A 24,206-nucleotide genomic window follows, 5' to 3' on the forward strand; every position below is an offset into this window, starting at 1 on the left:
TTCTTCTATCACAGAAGAAAATATAGAAAAGAGAAATTTGTTTACTCATGGGAAGTCTTTTCTAAGCATAATACAAAATCCATTTCCATTAAAGGAAAAAAGCTTGACTAGATTTAGACTTCTATGAACAAGAAAACACCAAGAACAAAGGAAAAAACAAATGACACTCCAAGGATGCATTCTTGCCAAAAAGATTTAATCTGAATCTAGTGGAGCATCTGGATCCCATTCTCACTTTCAGAAAAGACAGGTAACCTTGGAACAGGTGAAATACCCCTGCAAGGAAGCCATCAGACAAAACCAGGATGTGGTATACTCCACAAGACCATTGACTTGGACTTGTTGAAAGGGCATGGCATTAAAATAAAAAAGCTGAATAACTATAGAGATGCATTAAAAAGCAAATGCAGTGCTGAAGCTTTGTTGGGTCTTGGTTTGAAAAGGAAACTTTGAGGATAGCTGGGAAAATTTGAACCTTGATTGACTGTTAGGTGACATGGAGAATTTTTTTTTCATTTTATCGGGTGTGATTACCATTTTCCAGCTAGGTAGGAGGTGGTTCTTGTTCTCAAGTGATATATATTGAGGTATTTAGTGGTGAAATGCCATCAACAGCTACAGTTTCTTTTTATATGAATCAGCAAAAACAAATTGACAAAGCAAATGTGGCAAAATGTAGAGAATTTGGTGACGAGTACCCCGATATTCCTCTGGAGAGGGAAATAGCCCACTCCAGTGTCCTCACCCGGAGAATTCCATGGACAGAGGAGCCTGCAGGCTCTAGTCCTTGGGATCGCGAAGAGTCGGACGTGAGTTAGTGACCGAACACCACCGCCACCACCCAGATATTCATGAGCTCCTCTTTCAGCTTTTCTGTATGTTTGAAAAATGTAATAAACGGATGGTGGTGGTTTAGTCGCTAAGTCGTGTCTGACTCTTGGGACCCCATGGACTGTAGCCTGCCACACTCCTCTGTCCATGGGATTCTCCAGGCGAGAATACTGGAGTGGGTTGCCATTTCCTTCTCCTTGGATGTTATTATCCATGCTTTATTCCTTATAGAAATAAAAGAGATACACACTACTGTGTATAAAATAAACAAGGACTTATTGTATAGCACAGGGGACTATATTCAGTATCTTGTAATAACTTAGAATGGAAAAGAATCTGAAAAAGAAAGTATATATGTATATTTATGTACACCTGAAACATTGTAAATCAAGTATACTTCAATTTAAAAAATAGAAATAAAAAAGAGATCCCAAGAGAAAAAATGCACAGAGACATAAAGAGGCAATTTGCAGAAAAGAAATTAAGATGGTAAATACTTGGAAAGAGGACCCCATCCGAGGAATAATCAGATAAACACAAATTAAAGTATTTATTACAATATCTATTTTCACCCATCAGGTTGTCAACAGTTTAAAAAATTGATACTACAGAAACATTTAACAACTAATGGTGAAGGCGTAGAGATATAAACCTGCTCAAGAGTGGGTCAGCTTCATGTGGGCAGCCTTGGCCATCAGCAGAGACCCCGAAAGGAGGGGAGGAAACTTTGTTCCAGCAGCCCCATTTGAAAAACCAACACATTTTTCCTGATTATAAAAGTAAAACATATTCCACAGAAAATATCTGAACACCGGACTTCCCTGGTGGTTCAGTGGCTAGGGCTCCTTGCCTTCAATGCAGGGAGCCTGGGTTCAATCCTTGGTCAGGGAACTAGATCCCACATGCTGCAACTAAGACCCGATGCAGCCAAATAAATAAATAAACCCACTGAATAAATGTTAAAGTTTTAAAAAATACATGCATAGTTAGATAGGATAAAGATCACCCAGGAAACGGCAACGTTTAGTTCAGTTCAGTCGCTCAGTCGTTTCTGACTCTTTGCGACCCCATGAAGCGCAGCACACGAGGCCTCCCTGTCCATCACCAACTCCCGGAGTTCACTCAGACCCCCGTGATGCCATCCAGCCATCTCATCCTCTGCCTCTCATCTTCCTCCTGCCCCCAATCCCTCCCGGCATCAAAATCTTTTCCAATGAGTCAACTCTTCGCATGAGGTGGCCAAAGTACTAGAGTTTCAGCTTTAGCATCATTCCTTCCAAAGAAATCCCAGGGCTGATCTCCTTCAGAATGGACTGGCTGGATCTCCTTGCAGTCCAAGGGACTTTCAAGAGTCTTCTCCAATACCACAGTTCAAAAGCATCAATTCTTCGGCACTCAGCCTTCTTCACAGCCCAACTCTCACATCCATACATGACCACAGGAAAAACCATAGCCTTCTTAAATGGTTGTTTTTCCTTACTTTGTACATAGATGATATATGGCTTATGATCTTTAGCCTGTCTTCACTTAATGTTATACCATGAGCGTTTCTCCATGAAAACAGAGTTCTTTGCAAACATAACTTTACATCACTGCACAGTTATTGCAGGCTAATTGTCATTATTGATCACTTCCATGCTAGGGACCGTGACAACACTTTACAGAAGTGAGCTTTTTTAATCCTTGTCTCACACTAGTCCAAGAAGCAGGTATTAATAAAATAATTATTCCCACTTTAGCAACTCTAAATTTCCTGTTCTGGCTTGTAGCCCCTTCCTGCATCTTCCGGGTTAGCCTTGGAGCATTGTCTGCTGCTTCCGCTGACCTCTGCTTCCCCCGTCACATCTCCTCCTCTGACTCCCACACCCCTGCCGTCTTCTTCCACTTATAAGAACCTCTGTGATCACACGGGCCCATCGGATAACTGGGACCATCTCCCATCTCAAGGCCCTTAACTTTATCTCATCTGCCCAATCACTTTTGCCTTGCAAGGCAGTGTATTCACAGCCTAGGGCTTTCAGATGTGGACATCTCTGGGGGCCATTATTCTATCCACCTCACTTGCCATATGACATGATGTAAGTGATTGAGGCCAGGCTCCTCTTTGCTGACACCCTGTGACCTATTGGATCTCTGCATATTGTTGGCTGGTTAGATTATTTCCAGTTATTTTAACATTGAATAAGTAATGCTGTGACAAGCATCCCTGAATAGAAAACATTTTGTAATTTGAATTATTTCTGTATAGTATGTTTTTTGGAGGGAATCTTAGGATCAAAGGGTACAATCATTTCTGTTGTTCTTGATACTGAGTGCTTTCTGAAAAGGTTGGCCGCTGCCTACCACCAATAGCACCATATCAGAGAATTCTAGCTCACGCTTTTGTCTTAGAGCCAGAACAGCAACAAGTGAATCCAGCTGGCACAAGTGCCCGGGCAGGGGACTTCTGCTTAGGGTTGGGGCTGAAAATTTCTGCTCTCAAGTGGAACCTGGCCCATAGATCTCCTTTATTTTGCTCGCACACTTTAAAAAGTATATACATAATTCACCAAGATAAAACTCACCATTTTAAAGTGCTCATCTTTTTAGTCTATTCATAAGGCTGTGCAATCAGTTTAGAGCATTCCCACCGCTCCCAAAAGAAACTCTGGGTCCATCAGCAATCGATCTCCCTTCTCCTCTCCCCGCCAGCCCCTGGCAACCACCAGTCTGCCTTCTCTCTATGGAGTTGGCTACTCTAGAATTTCATATAGTTGGAATCATGCAGCATGTGGCCTTTTGCGTCTAGCTTCTCTCACTTGAGCGTTGTGTTCCCAAGGTTCATGTTTCGTGTTTATGTCACTGTTTCACCTCTGCCTATGGCTGTGAAGGTGGCTTTATTTGAAAAACTGGGTCTTTGAAAAAAGATATGATTAAATCAAAGATCTTGAGATGAGATCACCCTGGATTTCACCTGGGACCTAAATCCTATGTCGAGTGTCTTTATATGAGAGGAAGGAGAGGGAGATTTGAGGCACAGACACAGAGAGAAGGCTGTGTGCTGGCGATGTAGAGACTGGAGTGATAAGTCTACAAGCCAAGGGTTGCTAGCAAACCCAGAAGCTGGACAAGGCAAGGATGGACTCTCTCTCTCTCTCAGCCTCCAGTGAGAAAGCAACCTGCCAACCTTGGTTTCAGACTGCTGGCATCCAGAGCAATAGGTTTTTGCTGTCTTAAGCCCTCCAGATTGTGGTAATTTGTTAACAGCAATCCTAGGAAACTAACACGCCTTGTGTGAGAGTCTTTTAGTGCTAAACCCAGGAGAATCCAGCACAGAGAAGGGTTGGTCAGTCTGACACTGGAAATACCTGTCATGTGTCTAATTTTTTAAAAATTAAAAATAATCTTGCCCTTTAAAAAAGAATGTTTATTTAGATGTTTTTCGCCGTGCTGGGCCTTTGTTTGCTGTGTGGGACTTTTCTCTGGTTGCAGAGAGTGGGGGCTACTCTCTAGCTGTGGTGTGTGGGTTCTCATTGCGGCGGCTTCTCCTGCTGCGGAGCACAGGCTCCAGGGTGCGTGGGCTTCAGTGGCTGTGGCTCCTGGGATCCAGAACACAGGCCCATTAGTTGTGGTGCCCGGGCCCAGTTGCCCCACAGCACGTGGCTGCTTCCCAGGCCAGGGATCGAGCTCATGTCTCCTGTCTCTGTCAGGTGGATTCTTTACCAGGGAGCCACCAGGGAAGCCCGAACATTTTTTAAATTTTATTTTTTACTATGATGTATTCTTTCTTTGTTTTTATTTATTTATTGGCCACACCACGTAGCATGTGGGATCTTCGTTCCTCAACCAGGGATTGAACCCATGTCCCCAGCAGTGGAACCTGCGTCCCCTGTCTTGGAAAGCAGATTCTTAACCACTGGACCACCAGGGAAGTCCTCCCACCATGTTTTTTTAAACTCAAGTCAAAACACATGAGACAGCTCTGGCTCAGATGACATGTTGAGCTTCTCTTACTTAGATTGGGACCAGTCACTCTTCTACATCTCAGCTCCTCCTTCTGTCTGTCTCTCTGGTGTCCAGCTTTTGGTAGCATAGGTTGGCCGTGGCTTCCAGGGAGTAGGAATGGTCAGGGGGAGCCTGTGGTCCCCTCAGCAGCCCTGCATGTCTTTGGGAGTATGCAGTCCCACCGCATCTCAGCTTCCCTCCTTTGAAAAAAGGAGATGTTTCTGGCCTGGGTTATATAGATGATCTGGCTTCCAGCTGAAAGATGCAGCGGGTGACAAAGTGCCAAGTGGTCCTCACCTTCCTGGGGCTTGTTTCTGAGCGGAGAGACACTGGTGGTTTCACTTAGGAATGAAACAGCCAACATCTGGTGGCAGCCGGAGCCCAGAAGCCCTGTACTGGGAAGAGAGCTGAGCTTCCTTTTTCCTATTTCCTCCTGGATCAGATCAGCAGACCCACTGATTATCTAACCAGTGAGACAGCTGGAGAGAAAGGAAGAGCTCTACACTTCCCACCACCCAGACCCGATTTTCCTGATCGTCCACAAAGGTGCCCAGGGAGCTCTCCCAGGTCCCTCTGGGACTGACTTTGCAGCTGTAAAGAACAGCCAGGAAAATCATTTTGATCTTAAGACAGCTGGGGTCTCTCCTGGATTCATCCTGAGCTCTCCTGTTCTTCCAACTGTAGTGGATCGCCGGAAACCTCCTCCGACGTTCTGGAAACCTCCCAGGAACCCCCCAGAGCCGTTTTCCTTTGTCTCCAGCAAAGCAGAGTTGTGTGACTGAGACCTGCCCCTGGACGAGGCCTCTGGAAGAGCACAAGCAAGAATTCCTTTTGATCTCACAATTTCTCAAGTGCAAGTATTTAGAAATGACTCTTGCTCTGAAGCTGGTGGCCAAGTGCCAGGAGGGCAGGCTAGATGGAGGAGTGGGGCAGGCTGGGGAGCAGTGCAGATTCCTCCAAGGCCAGGCACAGAAGAGGGAACCAGTTTGCACGTCGGGGGCTGGGGAGGTGCAGGAGGCAGAGGCTGGAGGGGCTCTACTCTCTCAAGAGTCTGGTCTTCCATTTTCCTTTCACACTGTATTGTCCATATACATAAAAGTAATGCATGCTCACGCTAAAGGAGGTATTTCTATTTTGGGTCTTTAATATATACTTAAGAGATTTTTTAATGTGTTTTTATATATTTTCTATATATATATGTGCAAGTAATACATGCTCATGGTAAAACTATTTATGGCTTGTCTTTTTGAGTATTTTTAATATATTGTGGTTTTTGTGCGTGGAAAGTAGCATATGCTACTAGTATGAGCTAGACTAGCAAAAATAACTTGTAAAATTGAGATATAACTTACATATCCTAAAGAGTACGGATCTTAAATTGCTCAGTATATTTTCACATTATGTATGTATCTATGTAATTATCACTGTGGCAAAGGCTCCCTTGGACCCCTCCAAAGAGGTCACCTCTATTCCAACTTCTAACATCATAGATTAAAAAAAAAATTACTTATTTAGGCTGCTCTTCACAGCGTGAACTTAGTTCCTTAGGGATCGAACTTGTGCCCCCTGAAGTAGAAGCTCAGAGTATTTTAACTACTGGACCACCAAGGATTCCTTGTCTGGCTTATTTCACTCAGCACTAGCCTGCAAGGTTCAGATAGTGAAAGTTGCCCAGTCGTGTCCGACTCTTTGTGACCCAGGCCAGAATACTGGAGTGAGTAGCTGTTCCCTTCTCCAGGGGATCTTCCCAGCCTGAGGATGGAACCCAGGTCTCCTGCATTGCAGGCGGATTCTTTACCAGCTGAGCCACAAGGGAAGCCCTACATTTTTATAGATGAAGCCAAATTGGTCTTCCAGAAACTTTCACTAACGTGCACCAACATTAGGTGAGAATGGTTTAATTTAACTTTAAAGTAGATGCCCCCTCCCACCCCGTGCTACCCGCCAATGGCATCTCACTTTGCTTTGTGTTGGTTTAGTTGTGAAGCTAAGTACCTTCTCTGGGATTCACTGACCATTGATACACTTGCGAAAATTCTTTTCTTCACTTATTTTTGATTGTGTTGGGTCTTCGTTGCTGTGCAGGCTTTTCTCGAGTTGCAGCGGGTGGGGGACTGCTCTCTAGTTGGGTGAAGGCTTCTCATTGTGGTGGCTTCTCTTGTTGCAGAGCACGGGCTCCAGAGCGTGCGGGCTCAGTGGTTGTGGCCCCTGGGCTCTAGAGCACAGGCTTAGTTGCGGTGCACCAACTCAGTTACCCCATGGCATCTGGGATCTTCCTGTACCAGGGATTGAGCCTGTGTCTCCTGCATTGGCAGGTGAATTCTTTACCACTGAACCACTATGAAAGCTCGATATACTTCTTTTTTGAGGATTGTCTAAATATTTTATTAAAATCCTTTCTGTCATTCATCTTTTAAAAATTATATTTGTAAACACTCTTTGTATACTGCAGAAAGACCTTGTATTTGAAAGGCATGGAAAGGAAATAATTTTATATCTATAGCAAAACAGAGGAGGTTCTACTGATGTTAGTTTTTTCTTTTTGCTGCTCGGACTATGGATCAAACCTGTGCCCCGTGCTGTGGAAGCGCAGAGACCTAAACGCTGGACCACCAGAGAATTCCCTCTGGGGTTAGTTTTGAAACTCAGCTGTCCAACCGCACTCTTCTTTTGCTTGTATATTATACCTTGATCACACAGTATCAAAACGAGGCATTTAAGTTTGATTTTGGTAAGTGCTTTGGCATAAAATAAACCCACAACTGGGAGGCACCATCACTTCTCCATTTTGACAGCATGCTTTCCTTCTGAGCCTACAATGGGCCTCAGAATTCTTCCTAACACAAAGTTCCATGTGGTCCGTGGTGACTTGAGTTGGCATGAGTTGAAACCTCTGTGCTTCCACGATGGAATGACTTCTGGAAGTTACCTGAATGTAGGGATGCCCAGTAGAGGTGGGATGGAGGAGCTATCAGGGTTTGTACTGGTTTCATCAGGCTGAGGGCAGGACAATAGAGCTCCAGGCTGGGGCTGCAGGGATTCTGCCCAGAAGATCTTGCGTGGCCATAGTAGGTTCTCACTGAACAGCTGATGAAATGTTGGTGATGAGGTCGTGTCTGGATTTTGCAGTTGAGGAGAGGGAGAAGGGGAGATTGGTGGCCCAGGGGGTTTCAAGATAAATGTGAAGGATCCAGTTTTGGAACAAGAGGTGCTTTGACTGCGTTTGTCTTTGTTCATGCTTGTTGCCCCCGCAGGTGAGTTCCCAGAACTGGAGGGAAGGAAGCCTGGATGGCAGTGGGGGACAGCTCCTACTTCCCTTCTCCAAAGTCTTTGCTGTCCTTGTTCTAGGCTGGGCTGGCCGGGTCTCAGGTGTCAAAAGTGGACTTTTTAAGCGCCTTGTGTTTCGGGCTGGAGATCTTGGGAAAGAAAATGTATTTGGGCATTTTGCCTATTCCTTTTCCTGCACAGAGAAGCCTCCCCCATCTGCCTCCAGGTGGCTTTGCAATTTAAACTTGAAAATGCTGAAGCCTTTTCCCACAGCCACTTTGGGATGACTTCGTTACTTTCCACATCCTCCCAATTAGTTCTCTGGCTTCGTGTATCCCTCAACATCCTTTCTCATTCCACTGCGAAATGAAATGTTTTTATGCAATCTGAGGGAAATGTTTTAACATCCATATCACCACAGGTGGAGCTAAGTGGATGGTGTTAGGTACCTTGAACGTACCTCCTTACCAACCCACCCCTCTGTGTATGCGTGCACGTGCGCGCATGTGTACAGGCTCACACAATTCTCTGTATATGCAATCCTTTTGTATCGTGTATACTACAGACATTGCCCTGAAAAACCAAAGCATCAAATGACATGTGTTAAACCCACTTGGAGATAGGTGGTAGGCTGGGTGCCAGGGAGCACCTGGCGATCAGGGTTGTTGCTGTCAAGGAACTTTGCTCAGTTTCTGGACTGGCAGTCAGTGGGCTGCATTTGGCACCCACATATGATGGGTGCATGTGAGCTTCATTGGTTAGTCATGTCTGACTCTTTGCAACCCTGTAGATTGTACCCTGCCAGGCTCCTCTGTGCATGGCATTCTCCAGGCAAGAATACGGGAGTGGGTTGCCATTCCCTTCTCCAGGGGATCTTACAGACCCAGGGACTGAACCAGGGTCTCCTCCTTTGCAGTCTGATACTTTACCATCTGAGCCCCCAGGGGAAGCCCATACTGGTAGTATGAAACCTTTAACTTTACTACTTGTCCTGTGATGTGTGGCCCATGCTTTGTCCAAGCTGGGTCTTTTCAAAAATTTAAAAAGCTTAGTAAGATGTACATAACATGAAATTTGCCCGTCGGACCGTTTTCCCCCTTTTAACCATTTCCAAGTGGACGGTTCCGTGGCATCAAGCACATTCACATCATTACGTGACCATCACCACCATCCATCTCTGGAATGTTCTCATCTTCTCAAACTGACTGTGCCCATTAAACACTAATTCCCCATCCTTCTCCCCCAGCCCCTGGCGCCCACCGTCTACTGTGATCTGACTCCTGCAGTTCCCTCAAAGGATCAAAATCAGAATATTCGTCCTTCTGTGACTGGCTGATTTCACTGAGCATCATGGCCTCAGGGCTCATCCACGTTGTAGTAGGTGTCAGCATTTCCTTCCTTTTTAGGGATAAATAATATTCCGTTGTATGGATAGATCACATTGTGTTTATCCGTTCATCCATCAAGGGGCACTTGGGTTGCCTCCACCCCTTGACTTTAGAGATAGTGCTGCTGTGATCATGGGGGTACAAACTGCAAACAGGACTTTTTAATATGTGGAATTAATTGTCAACATTTAATAATTGGGAAATTTCACCCCCAGAATTTCTGCTGTCCAGTTCCTTGTGAAAAACAAGGTGATCTGGCCATACTGGCCTGCTGTCCTGAGTGTCAGGCACTGCAGAGGAGGTGGGAACAGCTCTTGATCCTGGGATGATATCATCCAGACACTGAGACCAGAGGTTGACTGCGCTATGTTATTGGGGTTATGCCGTTGTCTTTCTCATAGTCGAGTTACGAAGAAAGCAAAATATTTCCATTACTTGTGTCTCTATCAAAAGTGGAAAATAAAAAGCAGCTGGAGAGGTCTCCGTGTTCTGGGGAAAGAGGACTATTCTTACTTATTGAACATACAGATGGGGTAGATCTGTAGGCAAAGAGCCGAGAGGATTCGTTTTGTGTTATGAAATAAGCTAGCCCCTTCACCCATTTCAGGTCCCTGCTGGGCATGCCAGCTGACCTCCGGCTGGGGTTTTAGGAGTGCTGGCTAAAACCAGCTGGTTTTAGGAGTGTATAGCTCTGTCCCTATTAATGGGTTGGTAATCCCTCTGGACGACCATACCCAGTCACCTCCAAGGCAAAGTTATTAGATGTATAAAGTAAGCAGGTCGAAAGACGTGTTCTAAGTCCTAACCCTCAGTACGGCTGAACGTGAGCTTTAATGGATAAAGGGTGTTTGCAGATGTGATTAAGGATCTGGCGAGGAGAGGAGGTCATCCTGGATGAACCGAGTGGGCCCGAAGTCCGATGACAAGTGTCCTTATAAGAAACAAAAGAGGAGAGACGCGGACGGAAGGGAAGGTCACGCGATGATGGAGGCAGAGACTGGAGTGAGTGGTCACAAGCCAAAAATTGCTGGCAGCAGGAGCCGGAAGAGGCAAAGGAGCCGTCTGCCCCAGAGACTTCAGAGGCAGCCCTGCCGGCACCTGGCTGTCAGACGTCTGGCCTCTAGAACTGTGAGAGAATAGATGGGGTTGTTTGAAGCCATCCAGCTGCTATGCTTTGTTACAGCCACCATGGAAAACCCAGGTGGCTGGATTGTCTCTGTGGATGAAAGGAAGCTTACTGGTCAGTAACTTCAAGATATATTTGAAGGACTTCCCTGGCAGTCCAGTGGCTAAGACTCCACAGTCCAACGCAGGGGCCTAGGTTCGATCCCTAGTCAGGAACTCGATCTCATTGTTGCAACTAAGAGTTCAAATGCTGCAACTAAAACTGACTGGAAGCTGCTGTGTGACACAGGGAACCCAGCAGGTGCTCTGGGATGACCTAGAGGGGTGGAATGGGAGCGGGGAGAGAGGCTAAAGAGGGAGAGGAAATATATATATATATATGTATAAAATTATGACTGATTTGAGTTGTTGTAGGGCAGATACCAACACAATATTGTAAAGCACTTAACCTCCAATTTAAAAAATTAGATTTTGCATGCCACAACGAAGATTGAAGATCCCGCATGCCGCACCTAAGACCCAGAGCAGCCAGATCAATAAAGTAATTAATTAATTTAAGAAGATTCAGTTGAAGATACAAAATACAGAAATGTTTTCGGCTTCACACTGGCCTTTGTGGTCAGAATAGCAGGAGAGCCCGGGTCTGGTTGGTCTATGTAACTTGCACTCCCTAAAGTGCCAAAACCACAGAGAACCCCATTTTAAAAAGAAGAAATTGGGCATGTAGATGTGATGATTTGCCCAGGGTCTCATATATAACTAGTGGCAAAGCTCGAGGCAGAGCAAAACCAAAGAAAAAGTGAAAGGTGGGCGGTGACTGATGCTTCTCATCCGGGCGAGTGGTGGCAGGACCCTCGCTTTGTGTTTTATCTTAAAAAGCAAGTATTAGGCCCAAATATTAAAAGCATCCCTCTGCTGTTAGAACTTGTGGCTCCTTAGAAAGGATGAACATCCTTCCCTGTGCTTGTTTACCGGTGCTTTAAATTTCTTTGCAGAATTTATTTGCCCATGTTTCATAGGAGAAAAACAAACCTCTTTTGAAAATGATGTAAACAGAAAACGTCAGTTGTCTAATAAAGTCTGAAGAGTAGTCATAGTAAGAAATGAATGACCAGAGCCTTTCCCAGACAGGTCCTCCCATAGGGGAGGATGGAGGGATGAGCGTACTGGAAAGACGTGGCGTCCTTCCTACTGCCTGGGCTGGATGTTTATAAATTATGTGCTGCTGCCCCTGACCTGTTTCTTTAGCTGAAGTTTCCATGTAAAACATTGGATTTCCAGAGGGGTTTTCTCTGTGGTGTGGTTTGTTCAAAAAGGTTGGCTCTTGTATTTGTTCTCTAGAATGACTTTCTCCCCAGGAACTGCCGGTGAAAAGAACCACTTCCCCAATTAATTCCAGATGTGGAATACATCAACCTGCATCTTTTCAAAATATGCACAAGCTTTTAAAAAACTCAGTTAACTTTTGTTGTTGTTGTTGCGCTGGATCTTCGTTGCTGCACACCAACTTTCTCTAGCTGCGGCGAGTGGGGGCTACTCTTCGCCGCGGCTTCTCATTTGTGGTGGCTTCTCTTGTCGAGCACAGGCTCTAGGCACACAGGCTTCGGTAGTTGCAGCACGTGGGCTCTAAAGCGCGGAGTTCCCTGCATTGGCAGGCGGATTCTTATCCATTGTACCACCAGGGAAGACCAAGCTGCATTTTTTTATTAAGACGGTGGGAGTATTTAAGTTGTACTTTGTTTAAAAAAATAAAAGCGATCTGATGATGGCTTGAATCTGATGATTGAAAAACGTCGTTTTCCATGTTGAACCACCAGGCATCAATTCACCTGGGGGGATTTGGCTGACACCCTACAGCTGGAACCCAGAACCGCAGGAATTCCCAGGGGCTCTTGGAGCATCCTTATACACTGTCCTTGAGCTTCTTTCACAGAGGAACCAGAGCTCCAGCCAGGTTCCGGTGAGAGCTGGGTAGACTTCTTCAGAGTGGGGACACCCCAAGCTGTTCTTCCTGGCTCCCCCGTGGGTGCCTACAGCAGCACTTATTAGCCAAGCAGGACACTGGGACAGTGGGAAGCCAGCTAAGCAAACTGGATCCTCTGTTTAGACTTCATGGCCTGAAATATGAACAATGTGCAGGCTCTGTGCTTTTTTTTTCTTTTTTGGTGGAGCCCCAGAATCATTTTGTTTCCCAAAATACATATAACATAAAACATTTAACTACCTTAAGTGTATAAATCAGTGACATTTAATGCATTCACAGTGTTGTGTATCCATCACCACTGTTTAGTCCCAAAACATTTTCATCACCCCAAGAGGGAACTTGCACTCATAACAGTCACCCTCCCCATTTCTCCTTCCCCTCAGTCCCTGGCAACCACAAACTCCTTTCTGTCTCCAAGGATGTGCCTCTTCTGGACGTTTCATATAAATGGAATCAGGTAGCACGTGGCCTTTGGTGTCTGCTTCTTTTACTTAGCATGTTTCCAAGGCTCACCTGTGTCGCCACACGTGTCAGAGCCTCACTCCTTCGTGTGGCTCAATACTATTTCACTGTAAGGCTACATCGAATTTCATTTATGTTCTTCTGTTGATGGATATGTGAGCTGTTTCCACCTTTTGAAGACTGTCAAGAATGCTGCTCTGAACATTTGTGTACAAGTGTTTGTTCGAACATTTGTTTTCAATTCTTTGGGGGTATATACCCAGGAGTGGAATTGCTTTGCTAATTCTGTATTTAACTTCTTGAAGACCCAGTAAACTTCCACAGTGGCTTCACCGTTTTGCATTCCTACCAGCCATATATGAGGGTTCCAACTTTTCCACATCCTTACTAACATTTCTTATTTTCTTTTTTTTTTTTTTAAATTACAGTCATCCTACAGGGAGAAGTGGTGTCTCGGTGTGGTTTTGATTTGAATTCTATGATGTTGGTGATGTTGAGTGTCTCTCCTTGTGCTCCCCAGTCATTTGCCGAGGCTCCCTTGCACTTTACCAACACTGTGCAACGGCAGACAAATCTGTCCAGAAGGGAGTTGAACGGGGTGAATGGCCTTTAAGCTACTTTGTCCACATAACTCCTGACAGAACTTGGAAAAGTCGTGCCCCTGTGGTACCTTTTTATTAGGTTGATATCTGTTCTTCATCAGGAGGTTTGTTAAGGTTGCAAAGGGTGTGATTTCCTGGGTATTGTCAATTTTGACTCAAAATAAAACGGTTCCTTACTCTAGAGAAGCAGAACCTGACATTTTGTCTTGTTTCCAAGATCATTGAGCAAGTCATGATCCTCTGCCAAAAACCAGCCAACCCAGAAAGCAACTTTGCACTTTAAGGTAAAAATCATAGTATCCAAATGATCACATCTTGCCTATTTCTTGTGAACCTCGACCCTATTCGATAACAAGATTTTCAGCCCTGACCTTTGCTCTTCCGGTCATGTGTCCTGACATTTAGAATTAGCAATATCACATGAGAAAGCAGTTGTTGGCCCACTCAGGACATGTAAATTTGGTGACCTTGGTTTTCTTGTGATTTTTTCCTCCTTTTCAATACTTGATGGCTCTTTGGATTTGGTGAGCTGGTACTTCTGAAGTCTGCCTTTTCTTTACTCTTTGCAAGAAAACTTTCTTTTTCTAAATGCATCTGCTGCTGGATTCCTTGGGCGATTCTTTTAAATATATCAAATGAAATGTAATTTAGATAGCAGTGTGGCGTCATGATACCAAAGATGTGGGCAAATTCTCCTTGATTCTTTTCCCCTCCACTTTTCACTTCTTCCACTGAATTTTATTTTAATAAAAGCATTTTTTTATGTGTGACAGTAGCTCAAGCATAGGTCTCTGCAACAAAAACATGTCCATAATTTAAATTTAAAATATTTTATTTCCTGTGACTCTAAGACTCTCAGTATTAAAAATTACTCTGGGTTGAGTGATTTATACAATTAATTGACTCCTCAAACCAACCAAAATATATTAAAATTGTGGTATATATTTATGATATACATATAAAAATTAGTTGCTGAACTGCATCTCTTAATGAGATGAACAGGGCTGTATGTTTTCAAATGGTTCATGTGTTGTTGGATGAATATTATTTATTATCTCAGACGTGGTTCAGAATCAATTCCATCCCTGTTTTTCATTTTTATTGGTCTAGACCATGAGAAAACTTGTTCATATAAAATTTATACATGGTAATGGGATAGTTTTGGTTTTGAACTTCTTGGAGATTTAAGCCAAAAGTCACAGTGATTTATCATGAAAAACATAACAAAACAAAATTGACCAGATTAAATTCTCCTCCTGATGGTAAAGACTCCCGGCCTTAGCGACTTGCTGTCTTGGCAGTGGGGTAACGCGAGTGGCCTGGGTCTCTCTCCTGCGGGGAGATTCACCACCTTCCTTCTCCTCTTGCCTTGTGGGATGGAAGGGAGGACAACCTCCGGAGGTGTGATGGGGGTGAGGAGGCGGCGTCCTGGTACTGGTGGTGGTGGGGTGCCCCCAGGCTCAGCCTCTGACAAGCTCGCGCCCAGGGGCGGCCAGACCCAGACAGCCTCAGACCCGCCCGCGGCGCTTTGGCCGTTAGGAGATGCCGGGGCCAGGGCGCTCCGGGCGGGATAAAGAGTAGGGGGGGTCCGGGGTCGCCGCGCAGACCGTCCCACCTGGGGTGCGCGACCCAGGGTGCTGCTCTGCCCCTGAAGTGATCCTTCAAGGTCGAACTGCAGAGAGAGTCAAGGAACCCGATGCCCACCGATCACAAAGGGGAGGGGCGCACCAGCTTGCTGCGCGTGCGCGGGCAAGGCTGCTCCCCGGCCGCGGGCTGTACGTGTGGACCGCGGGGGTAGGGGGCGCCTGTTCGGAGCGCGTATCCTCTGATGTCCGGGTCCCGAGCGAGTGTGGGATGTGTGTGTGTGTGTGTGTGTGTGTGTGTGTGCGCGCGCGCGCGTGTGTATGTTGTACGTGTATTCATGCGTATGTGGCTGGGATGTGGAGTAAGATGGTGTTTTGTATGAGGTGCATGCAGTGTGCTCAACACGTATGGAGTGCGTCTGCGTGTGTGTGGCGTGTTTTGTGTGTATGTGGGGTGTGTGTAGAGGGTGGGATATGTTACATGCGACGTGCGGGTGAGGTGAGTGTGGAGCGTCGCAGTTGCTTGTGATAGTGTACAGCGAGCATTCGCAGCGCTCCGGGTTCGCTTCCCATCCGGTTTGGGCTGCGCTCCCGGCTTGGGGCTCAGCGGACCTCTGCCTGCCGCGCGCAGGACCACCAGCTCCTGCTGGACCGAGTGCGGCAGGTAACCATGGAAACAGATGCTCCCGCGGCGGAGGTGGGCGGGTGGTGGGTGGGGGAGGCATCTGATGAGGCGCCCAGGCTGGGTACTGGACACACCGCCTCCCCAGTTGCCTGGGGGACCCGGGGTCCTCACTTGGGCGCTCGGCAGGCCTGGGGCGGGGCCCGAAGGATTCCTGCTGTCTCACCTCCCAGCAAGGAAGCCCTTGCTGCTTCCAGGTGTGAAGGCGCAGCAAGTCTTTGGCGCCTCGGATCCTGCTCAGGGGAGACGAACCCCCGCGTTCTAAAGGTGGCCGGGAGCCTCACAAGCAGTTATCGGGTTTTATGACCCGCAGGTGCTCTTGTTGGGTCCCAGGACAAATGAAAAACCTGGGAAGGGCTGAAGGGAGGCCCGGTGTTTGGCACAGGCTTCTCTTCAGCGGAGAGGGGAGCAGCTCACAGGTTCTGGAAAGCAGACTTCACTCCCATCCAGTAGAGCCTTTGTGGGAAAAGACTGGCCAGGCCTACTAGCCTTGATATACCTGTACTCCCCTCCCACCTCTGTTGAGAGCCAGCCGGTGGGCGATGCCACCTCAGTTCTTATCCTGTGTAATGGGAGGAGGTTGGTCTAGATCACTTTTCTTCCATTCATTCATAACCTTTATCTAGTGCAAAGATGCTCAAGTGTAGCGCCAGGGCCAGCAGCATCAGAATCACCTGGAAACTAGGGAGAAATGTAAATTCTCAGGCCGCTTCCAGATCTACCAATGTGAGAAGCACTGATCCCGGTGACTCTTGTGCTAAACACGGGGCTACATGATCCCTCCCATCATGGGATTCTAAAACAAACCTAGCGGGAAAAGTTCTAGCTCTTTTTTCTGAACATCCTGTGTTTTGCTTGGGATCCATCTAAAACTAGATGAAGCATAAATACTTCCTGGCCACATCCCCAAGGCTGGTCTGAGGAGTGCGGCTACTTCAGAGAAGGAGGAGTAGAAGAAGTTGGAGTTAACAGGAGATTCGGAATTTCTCTCAACTTCAGAAGCTGCTTGAGAAAGACTTCAAGGGGTGTTGAGGAGCCCAAGAGCGCCGCCTCCTGGTGACAGCGTGCAGGACTGACTCTAAAGAATGGGGCTTCTTGACAAAGGGGGCTTTCAGTGTCCCAATCATACACCCAGCCAGGCATGAACTACCCGGTCATTACTCGGGAACGTTTCCTCCATTACTGCCAGCAGCTGGACTGGCCAAATTCAACAAAGGCTCTGAGAAAACAGGAAGTTGTGCGTGGCTGATATGTAAGAGAGTCCCCAGTCATGCCCACGTGGCTCGAGAATGCAGTGCATGGCTTTGTTTCAGCTGGGGTTTTCTCCAGACCTTTTTAGTCAGGCTAATAGTAAAATGAACTTTGTACAGAGAACTGCAACATTAGTTTTCCGTGGAGTCCTGAACTCCTCTGATAGGTACTGAGAAGGGTGCAGGGCATGGTGGAAATCCAATGTACTTTTGTGGAGGGGTCGGGGGGCAGTCTTTGGACACTGGCCTTGGGGAGGCTGAGTGCTGCCCTCCAGAAGCGTCCTGGGCTGGCCACCCTGTGGGAAGGGAGGAGAGGCGGGAGGGGCGTGGACAACCAGTGTGGTTATCCTGACTCTGGAAAACCTCCTTTATTATTTTTGTTTTGTTGTGTCTACCCGTCAACATTTTTCTTTAAATCAACTCACTCTTTTTCACTTGTTACCTTTAAAAGGAAAAAACTTAGAAAATAACAGACACAAATGGAAAATCAGTAGCATTCACCCAAGCTGAAGGTGACCATAAAAACAAATATAAGGCAAATAACAGGGTTGTTAACACTCCACCCTGACATGGTTGCCCACCAGAGTTCTGAGCCTGGGTCTTCTCTCTGTGCTACAGAGGGAGGTGTTTAAGGTTTATTATCAGCAAGCAGAAACTTTCTGTTAGAGGAACAAGAAGGTTTGGAGATGAAAAGGGAGGTAGTGTGACTTTCTCACTCTGAGATACCCTGTCTCTTTATATAACTCCTAAAACGTAACACGTGGGCCTTCTGTGGGCCACGCCCTGTTTTAAAGAGTTTGCAAATACTTATTTCATCATTGAGACCACCTCATTAGACAGGTGCTGCTATTGGTTCTGATTTTACAGATGAGGAAACTGAGGCCCAGAGGTGAGACCCTGTCCAGGGCTGCAGAATGTTGAGTTAGTGAGTGTCAGAGTTCAGGAGCTGTTTGAACCCGTCATCTGCTCAGGGTGGTGGTCCCCACCCCCCAGCCCACCCCCAGCTGCACAGATGGGAATCAGCCCACTGCTCACAGCCTGTCTCAGTTCCCGTGTTCCTGATGCAAGAAGTTTATTCAGGGTTAGTCAACTGCCGGGACTTTTTTGGAGTACTCTGGGGATGACAGACATCTGTGGTAGCAGAATACTTAATGGGGGCTAGGGCAGATTATTTTTCTGTCTTTTCTCTCTCTTTTCCTTTTCTGTTTGAAAAAGCCGATCGAGAGTGATTCTTAGAATATCTGTTGGCTCGTCCCTAGAAAGTAGGCTAGCCTGACCATGGTCGTTGTGGGCTATTGGTGAAAGGTTGGGTGTCTCTTGGAGACGGGGGTCATGGCAGTTACGCTGGCATCTCTGAGCGCTCATTGCTCCATGCACAGGGATGTGAAGGGATGCCCCACCCACCGGTTCCCTCCAGCCTGATTTGGGCCTGTCCAGATTCGGAAGCTGGTGTGGGCAGTCAGGAGGGCCTGGGTAAAACTATAAAACTCCTAGAGGAGAACATAGGCAAAACACTCTCAGACATAAATCACAGCAGGATCCTCTATGATCCACCTCCCAGAATTCTGGAAATAAAAGCAAAAATAAACAAATGGGATCTAATTAAAATTAAAAGCTTCTGCACAACAAAGGAAACTATAAGCAAGGTGAAAAGACAGCCTTCTGAATGGGAGAAAATAATAGCAAATGAAGCAACTGACAAACAACTAATCTCAAAAATATACAAGCAACTTATGCAGCTCAATTCCAGAAAAATAAATGACCCAATCAAAAAATGGGCCAAAGAACTAAATAGACATTTCTCCAAAGAAGACGTACAGATGGCTAACAAACACATGAAAAGATGCTCAACATCACTCATTATCAGAGAAATGCAAATCAAAACCACAATGAGGTACCACTTCACACCAGTCAGAATGGCTGCGATCCAAAAATCTGCAAGCAATAAATGCTGGAGAGGGTGTGGAGAAAAGGGAACCCTCCTACACTGTTGGTGGGAATGCAAACTAGTACAGCCACTATGGAGAACAGTGTGGAGATTCCTTAAAAAATTGCAAATAGAACTACCTTATGACCCAGCAATCCCACTGCTGGGCATACACACCGAGGAAACCAGAATTGAAAGAGACACATGTACCCCAATGTTCATCGCAGCACTGTTTATAATAGCCAGGACATGGAAACAACCTAGATGTCCATCAGCAGATGAATGGATAAGAAAGCTGTGGTACATATACACAATGGAGTATTACTCAGCCGTTAAAAAGAATTCATTTGAATCAGTTCTGATGAGATGGATGAAACTGGAGCCGATTATACAGAGTGAAGTAAGCCAGAAAGAAAAACACCAGTACAGTATACTAACACATATATATGGAATTTAGAAAGATGGCAATGATGACCCTGTATGCAAGACAGGAAAAAAGACACAGCTGTGTATAACGGACTTTTGGACTCAGAGGGAGAGGGAGAGGGTGGGATGATTTTGGAGAATGGCATTCTATCATGTATACTATCATGTAAGAATTGAATCGCCAGTCCATGTCTGACGCAGGATACAGCTTACTTGGGTAGGTGCATGGGGATGACCCACTGAGATGTTATGGGGAGGGAGGGGAGGGGGGTTCATGTTTGGGAACACATGTAAGAATTAAAGATTTTAAAATTTAAAAAAAAATTAAAAAAATAATAAAAAAATAAAAAATAAAAATAAAAATAAAAAAGGAGGGCCTGGGTATCCCAGTAGGGTTGCACATGGTGGGGGTGGGGCAGTCCTTCCAGGACAACTATGGGATGCAGGGCCAGGGAGCCGCAGGGCCTTTCCGGTCAGGCAGGACTCCAGCCCCAGGCTGGTGGTTAGGCAGCTGTGGAGGGCAGGTTGGGATGGATCCTGCAGATGGAGATGGGGCTCAAACTGCAGGTAGAAGCAAGAGGCCCGGGCAAGGGAGAAGAGGGATTCATAGACAAGGAATAGGCAGATCCTGACAAACCCGTCCTTCAAAGAATGTGTCTCTCATTGTTACAGCTGGATTTATATGCAAGAGCTGAATTTGACAACGTTAGCATCTCCCATAGTAGGGTTTTCATTATCCCCATGGCTACTATCTAAGAACCACCTGCCTCGGTGCTTCGTCCTGGGGTAACCTCAGAGACGTGGACACCTCCTTATTATCCCATTTTTCCAGATGAGGAAACTGAGGCTGGTGGAGGTGAGCTACTCCCCTTAGGCCATGGGGACAAACTGGAGCAGTACTTGGTCTGACTCCAAAGTCCATGCTCTTGAAAGCTGTTGTGAGTGCACAGTCCTTGAAGTGGCTCAGTACTGACAGTGTCCAAGGCACTGGACGTTGGCCCCCTGCCCCTGGCCTGGCCACCCAGGTCCCCTCTGAAGCCAGTCAATGTTCACCTTTTCTTGAAACTTCTCCAAGGTTATGTCTTATGTGTAGACTTACAACACACACGCACCCCTCCCCTCCCCCACAATTGCATTCTACCATTTGCTGCATTTTCTTTTTAGCTGAGCGACGTGGCATAGAGTTCTGGTTTCCTATCAGTTCACATCCCCCCTTTGCTTTTTAATGGGGAGTCCACCCTTTACCAGCTTTTGCTGGCAGTCCAACCAGGGCCCGTTCCCAGCAAGAATAGGTAGGTTCCCCTGTGTTTGTCAGCCTCCTAAGAAAATAGGAGTTTATTATACCCTGGATCCAAGTAGGAAGGCTGTAAGAAACCAGCAGGCTTTTGAATAAAAAGTTGCACCCACATTGGTCACCATGTTTTGGTAACAGCCAGTGGGGTCCTTTATTCCCATCCGTGCTTTCTGCCTGGCGGTGTACTCCTGGTGGCCTGGGTACAGGACCTGGTCAGCTCAGATGAAGATGGCCCCTGCGCCGGAGGCATGTGGATTCAGGGCTGGGGGCTCCAGGGCAGAGCCTCCTCATCGCCCACTGGAGCTGGAGTTTGGGGTCTGAGTGTTTGAGGCTTCAGTCCTATCGCAACCACCAGCAGGCCTGCTGCACCTTCCCAAGTGGGCACTCGGGTACCCCCCCGCCCCATCACCGTTTACTCAGTGACCGCTCCCCCATCCATGCCCCCCTCCCTGTCCCCTGCTGTCACGGGGCTGGTTCTGCTGTGAGAGGAGGGGAGGAGGCCAAAAGGGGGGTTGAAGGAGAGGGAGGGGAAGGGAAGGTATGGGGGCATCTTGGGAGTCTGGGGGCCATGGGCCAGTGAACCAGATTATGCCCCCAGGGATGATCTAAACCTGGGCAGGGGTCAGATTGCCAGCATCATCATGGCCAAGCCTGTGGGGACACGGAGGCATGTAGGCCTGGTCCCACGTCTTCTGAGGAGAGAGGCCCATCCATATCCAGTAGATCATCACAGCAGGAGTAGGCTCAGACCCTGTTTGCAGCTTCTGGAGGCTTCCTGGAAGAGGTGGGCCTGGAAGGACAGGTGTGTGTTGGGTTGGGAAGAGGGGATGGGGCAGGGGAAGGTGGAGGAGATGGAGCGGGTGGAGGAGATGAAGCAGGCAGGCCTGGAGGGAGGGAGTAGAGGGAATCTGGGTGGGGATAGACAGTGCATGGAGGCACCCGTGTCAAGCGGAGACTGAGGAGGGCCCCTGTGGGAATTCCTGACCCTCAGCTGGACCTGGAAGGGCACAGGGTAGGTGCAGGTAGGGGCCCAGGGGTGCAGAATGACTCCAGCTTCCTCACAACTCCACCTCCTGGGTCTCTGACCTTGAGCAGGGGGTGTTATGCGACCTCAACCAGGAGAGCTGCAGCCACCAGCAGTCCCGTCACCAAGGGAGGCCAGCCACTTGGCAGGAGGGCAGACCCTAAGGAAAATCAAAGGATTAGTGGATGAGAGAAATGGGAGCATATCCCTCACCCTGACTCTTCAACGGCAGGCGAAGTGTCCCCAGGCCACCCCCACGAGCCACCTGGTTTCATCACACACTACCCCGCACCGCCCCTCCCCCCACCTCATTCACTTGCCCCAGCTGCACTGGCCTCTTGGCTTGTGTTCTGTGTGACCCCTCACAGCCCCTGCCCAGTAAGGCCTGCACATCCCTAGGCAGGTGCCCCCAAGAGCTGCCACCTTGCCAGCTCCTGGGTGACCTTTGCTCCTGAGATGGGTCAGGGTTGGGGCAAGGATGTGTGTTGGGGAGGCTGACAGAGGAAGACTCCAGGAAGGAGTCCTCATGTGGCCATGGAGCCTGGAGGTGGCCTGTGCAGTGGGCAAACTGCCAGCTCCTCTGGCCCTCAGCCTCCCCAGGTTAAACTAGGCTGCTCACGCCCACCGGCTCTCCTGCATATGCAGCCGAGGTGCCCAAAGTGCGGTGTCAGGTGCCATGGGGATATCAGGGACTCCAGGTGTTCCCAGGAGCCAGGGACAGGAAGGAGCAGGCAACACCAACTGGCTGGTGGGGCACCCTGGTTGTGGCTCTGCAGGCCCCCATCCCCTGCAGCTGCCTGGAGGCACACCTGAGGGGGTCGTGGTGGTCTCCTGGAGAATAGGCAGTAGGGTACTGAGGAGCCCATCGTTGGCCTCTGGCACGATGCCCAGCAGTTTGCACATGAGCTCGTACACGTGGACGCTCTCAAAGGGCTCCACCTCCAGGCCCTTCTTAAAGCTGGGGCCCACGGCCCGGAAGATAGTCTTCATGTCCATGACCTCATTGTTGAAGCCGTGCTCCCCGTTGTTGAACTGCACGTTCACTCTCTGCCAGGAGGGAGGGTCCTGAGTGAGTTTGTGCTGACCCTCCCAGCCCACCCCACCCTCTCCAGGAGCACCACCTGCCGGGCCCTGGGTTGCAGAGGACCGCTGGAGGGAGTTCGAATGCCGGGGTGTGGGTGTGGGAAAGATTCTGAGCCTCCGTGTCTCTGAATTCTCAGTCCCAAAGATCAGTGGCCCAAAGAAGGAGCCTCAGCGAAGACCCAGAGACATGAATGGAGACCCGCGTAAAGGGGGTGGAGCTTCAGCCAAGGACACGCTCTGGGCTTCTTTCCATGGCTGGGTGCCCACACGTCAGTACTTCTTCCCTAGAATCCTGCCCCTGCTCTGCATACTGCTTCCCTCTCAGCCTCCCTGAGCTCTCTCACCGCTTCTGTGTCACTCTTACAGTTAGCCTTCCCACTTTACCCTATACACACACGTGCACACACAAACACATGTATGCATGCACACCCATGCACACAGGTACGCAATGCATGGACACACCCCAATTCCTGTCGCATGGTGTGGGTGTGTCCCTTTGGAGGCTGACACGCCTCAAGTTGGGGTCTGACTAGAAACAGGGGAGTGCTTTCTACAGAACCGGAGAGAGACTCAGCAGGGCAGAGACGTGCCCACACCCTGGAACTCACCCCGTGGATGACGTAACCTGGGTCGCTGAACATAAGCAGAGGGGTGATCCGGGAGTGATTGGCGTAGTGGAGGGATTTGGGGAAGAACTCCTTCTTGTAGACGTGGAGTCTGGGGTGGGCGTCCTTGAGGGCCTCGTACACCTTCTCCAGCATTCCTTCCTTGGGGAGCAGCATCCCGTTTGGTCCGTAGTCTAGGAGCTCGAACTCAATGTCCTTGAAGCTGAAGTTGGAGAACTTGTGGAACTCCACCAGGTCGCTGGCCGTCTTGTTGACGGTGGTCATGCCGTGGTCGGACACGACGAGCAGGTCGAGGCTGCTCTCCAGGCCGCTCTTCCTGATGCTGTCCCGGAGGTAGCCCACGGTCCTGTCCACCTGCATCACTATCTTCTTCCTCTCCTGGGACTCGGGGCCGTACCTGTGGCCCGTGGAGTCCGGCTCTCCGAAGTAGAGGGTGACCAGGTCCAGGCCCTCGTCCGTGAACCACTTCATCACCGTGTCGATGTTGGCCCTCCACTCCGCCTCGTCCTTGTAGTTGTGTAGGATGCCTTGCTTCCGGCTCAGCGTCACGGCCTCGCCTTGGTAGGTGACATTCCCGCCGGGGTAGAAGAAGGAACCGGTCTTCAGGCCCTGGGGGCGGAAGGTGGAATCAGGGCCGTGGGCCTCCTCCCACTTGTCCCCTGCTGAAA

General features: G+C 48.1%; 1 protein-coding gene across 1 annotated transcript in view; it reads right to left on the minus strand.

Moving 5' to 3' along the window:
- ENPP7 (ectonucleotide pyrophosphatase/phosphodiesterase 7) overlaps positions 1-24,206 on the minus strand; it is a 39,927-nt gene that overhangs the window by 11,638 nt on the left and 4,083 nt on the right. Inside the window, exons 3-4 of the mRNA XM_068977511.1 lie at positions 23,521-24,147; positions 22,639-22,876 (exon numbers count right to left, since the gene is read on the minus strand). Coding sequence (XP_068833612.1) covers positions 22,639-22,876; positions 23,521-24,147 — 865 coding nt within the window. The remainder of the gene's footprint in view (positions 1-22,638; positions 22,877-23,520; positions 24,148-24,206) is intronic.

Source organism: Capricornis sumatraensis, chromosome 8, assembly GCF_032405125.1.
Source record: "Capricornis sumatraensis isolate serow.1 chromosome 8, serow.2, whole genome shotgun sequence".
Taxonomy (NCBI): domain Eukaryota; kingdom Metazoa; phylum Chordata; class Mammalia; order Artiodactyla; family Bovidae; genus Capricornis; species Capricornis sumatraensis.